Raw genomic sequence first — 3,299 nt, 5'->3', positions numbered from 1 at the left:
ACAAAAGAAGAGTAACAAGTAAGCTACAGTAGTGCAAATGTGCTTATATTATTACAAAAATAACTTATGTTTTTACAACAATACAAAGTTAAAAGTATATGATGTCTATGATATTTCATTTCCAGATGTGACGGAATTCTCCGGAGTAAGACTTCCGTTTCATAAGAACTTCCTACAAACATCAAATTTCCTTTATAAGGGCCCACGGATGGAAGGAGGCGGTTGGTGTTGACTGGAAGGCCACCGGGACCAGGAGTCTCGCGCTAAGACCGGCTGACCATGGCGGCTCCAGGTACTGGCTGGCTTCGGTCTCTTCTCCTCCTGCTCTGGAACTATGTTGCTGCGTTTGCGAAAGGGACCCTGTGTGGTTCTCCTTCCCAAGAAGTTCCTTCCTTCTCATTATCGGGCTGATCCGTTCACCAAGCTCAGTCCAGCCGTGCTTAGGTTTATTTGTTTATTTATTACTTTCTATTTATAAGGCGGCATACAACAAGTTAAAATACAATAAAAACAATAAAATACAATTAAAAATTCACATAAACAAACAATTTACATGAAGTGCTACCGGTAGTAAGTGCAGATGGCGACTGCTATAGGATGGTCCGATGTTGGAAGGCCAATATCCAAAGTTGTAACACGAGGGCCGTAACATGTTCGGTTTCCGAAAACTCATTCGTCAGCAGTGTTCCCTCTAAGCTGAGTTAGTGTAAGCTAGCTCACGGGGTTTTTTGCCTCTGGCTCACACATTTTTGTCTTAGCTCAGGAAGGATGGCTCCAGGGCAAACTAATTTATGCAGTAGTCAAATCATTTGCTCACAACTTCAGTGCCAGTAACTCAGAAAGTAGAATTTTTGCTCACAAGATTCCAGAGCTTAGAGGGAACAATGTAATCGTCAGTGGTGGCTCCTAATCGAAGGCCTGGTGGAAGAGCTCCGTTTTGCAGGCCCTGCGGAACTGTAAGAGGTCCCGCAGGGCCCTGATGTCTTCCGGGAGCTCGTTCCACCAGTGTGGAGCCGCCACTGAGAAGACCCTGGCTCTGGTGATGGCCAATCTGGCGTCTTTCTAACCAGGGAGAGTCAGGGTTCTACCTGAGAGTCAAGGCAAACGTATTATCTAGAATGCAACAGGCCTGGCTGGGTCCCTGTCTGCTACTCTTTGATAAGCCCTTAATTTTAACCGATGTATTAAGGTCCCGGGTGCATCATTCCTGCAGCTCTCCCAATTGCTTGGAGCAGACTGGCTTCAGCCCACACCAAATGTGCTTTGAAATGAGCTCTTGGGGTTTTCCCTGTAATTCCCATCAATACTCCCTCTAAGCTGTGGAGTCTTGCGAGCAAAACTTCTACTTTGTGACCTACTGGCATGAAAGTTGTGAGCGAGCCATTTGGCTACTGCATAAATTACTTTGCTCTGGAGCCACATCCTTCCCGAGCGAAGACAAAAAATGTGTGAGTGGGAAGCTAAAAAACTGGGAGCTAGCTCACACTCACTCACCTTAGAAGGAACACTGATTCGCATGCTGTACAGCACATCCAAAGACAGCTCTCCGTTTCAGACTTCTTGAATCAATCCCCGCCCTTCCCCCCTGGCTAATATTCTCCAGGAACTGACTTTTGGGTAAGAACCTCATACGAACTTATTATGAGTAAAAATACACCTATTTGTTTTGAGCAAAGTTTAAAAACATATAAGGGCGCAATGAAAGCCTTGTTAGTAATGTAACCAATTAGTACCAGCCAAATTGTCTGCAGTTGGTTACATCGTTACTTTCTGGACCACCGTTGGAAGATACACAAAAGTAACACCGTTGACCAACTGGGCAGATGCACTGGACAGAGGGTTTAATCTTAAGAGGCCTCATAAACATTCGTGACCTGTGTCTATTGATTTCATTTTGGAACTTTCCTTTTTTGGTCCAGTATTGACATATTCTTTGTTATTTCTAACATGTGCCTGATATGTACCTCATATGGTTTGACCTCTGTAGAAGGCCTGATTGGGGTGAAATGTGTTAGGTCACAATTGTGTGTACTTGTCATTTGTAATTGTTAACGAGGCTTTCATTGGCCCCTTATATCAGGGGTGTTGAAGTCATTTGTTATCAGGGCCAGATCTGACATAAATGAGACCTTGTTGGGCCAGGCCGCGTGTGTCATAAAATGTAATGCCAGGTAGCGGAGATATAAACTTTATAAAGGACGCAAACACAAAGGTTTGTTTTTTTACTTAAAATAAAAACATGCTTAAAACATTAGCACTCTTGCAATATTTTGTTTATATTTAACAGTGTCTGATCACTGACACCTCTTGCTCTGAATTATTACATCAAAATGTCTGTGCTGTTGCAGTCTTGAGTGTGCTGTTCAGGTGTGTATCTGTAAGCTGCAAACCTACGATGACCAAGCAGCAGCAGAACTGGAAGAAGCAGCAGAAGACAGCCAGTTCCACTGCGAGCCCAATAGAAGCCCGGCCACCGGGGCCAGGAGTCTCGCGCTAAGACCGGCTGACCATGGCGGCTCCAGGTACTGGCTGGCTTCGGTCTCTTCTCCTCCTGCTCTGGAACTATGTTGCTGCGTTTGCAAAAGTAACTATTGCCCCTCCACCAGATTTTTTCCTTACCTTTTCAGTTCGTGAATCAATTTTTGATTTGATTTGATTTATTAAATTGGGTTAAGTTTCTTTCCCCTCTTTGGTTCTGTTTTGTGTAAGAACACCCCATTTAACAGAAGTCACCCTCATTTTAGCAGTCCCTTTAGCTTAGCAGCTTCCACTCAGGAGGGTGCTGGTGGTAGAAGGGGATACCCAGTCGCAGCTGACTTGTGGCAACCCTGTAGGGACAGAGGTGGTTTTTGCCCTTGCCTGCCTCTGCCTACCAACCCTGGACTTCCTTGCTGGTCTCCCACCCAAGTCCTCACCAGGGCCGGCCCTCCTTCACTTCCCTGATGGGAGTGGGCTAGCCGGGGGGGGGCTCGGGTCAGGGTGGGGGGGTACTTTTTTATTTCCTCCTGCAGAAAAAACAGTCTCTGTTATTACCTGCCTCTAACGTTTGAGTGCTTGAAGGAGTGAGGCAATGTGGAGAATACTGGGGTGGCTGAAGACGGGCACATCCTCTGAACTGGACGGGCGAGGGGCACAGCAGCCCTATTTTCCCACTGAGTTGTCCGGGGAGGGGGGGGAGTGAGGGGCCAGGTTAGGCTCCAGCCTGCCGCTGATCCCTGGAATGCAGAGGGTCCCCCCCCCCCCGCATCTGAAGTCATTCCCACTGTCTTCTCCGCCTTGCCATCTTACACGCGCATTGT

At 46.7% G+C, this 3,299-nt stretch overlaps 1 protein-coding gene across 2 annotated transcripts in view; it reads left to right on the top strand.

Moving 5' to 3' along the window:
* Positions 1-209: 209 nt before the first annotated feature.
* The window catches only part of PLSCR3 (phospholipid scramblase 3), a 19,538-nt gene continuing 16,448 nt past the window's right edge, over positions 210-3,299 (top strand). Inside the window, exon 1 of one of the 2 annotated variants that reach the window (XM_015420345.1) lies at positions 210-292. In XM_015420345.1, the coding sequence (XP_015275831.1) occupies positions 280-292 (13 nt within the window). In that variant the 5' untranslated portion in view covers positions 210-279. Of the gene's footprint in view, positions 293-2,468; positions 2,523-3,299 lie in introns of those variants that run through there. The other variant, XM_015420343.1, reaches the window with a different exon arrangement.

The sequence above is a fragment of the Gekko japonicus genome, unplaced genomic scaffold, assembly GCF_001447785.1.
Source record: "Gekko japonicus isolate JY-2015 unplaced genomic scaffold, Gekko_japonicus_V1.1 scaffold336, whole genome shotgun sequence".
Lineage (NCBI taxonomy): Eukaryota > Metazoa > Chordata > Lepidosauria > Squamata > Gekkonidae > Gekko > Gekko japonicus.
Note: the sequence above shows the minus strand (reverse complement) of the source record. Positions and strands in the feature narration are given on the sequence as shown.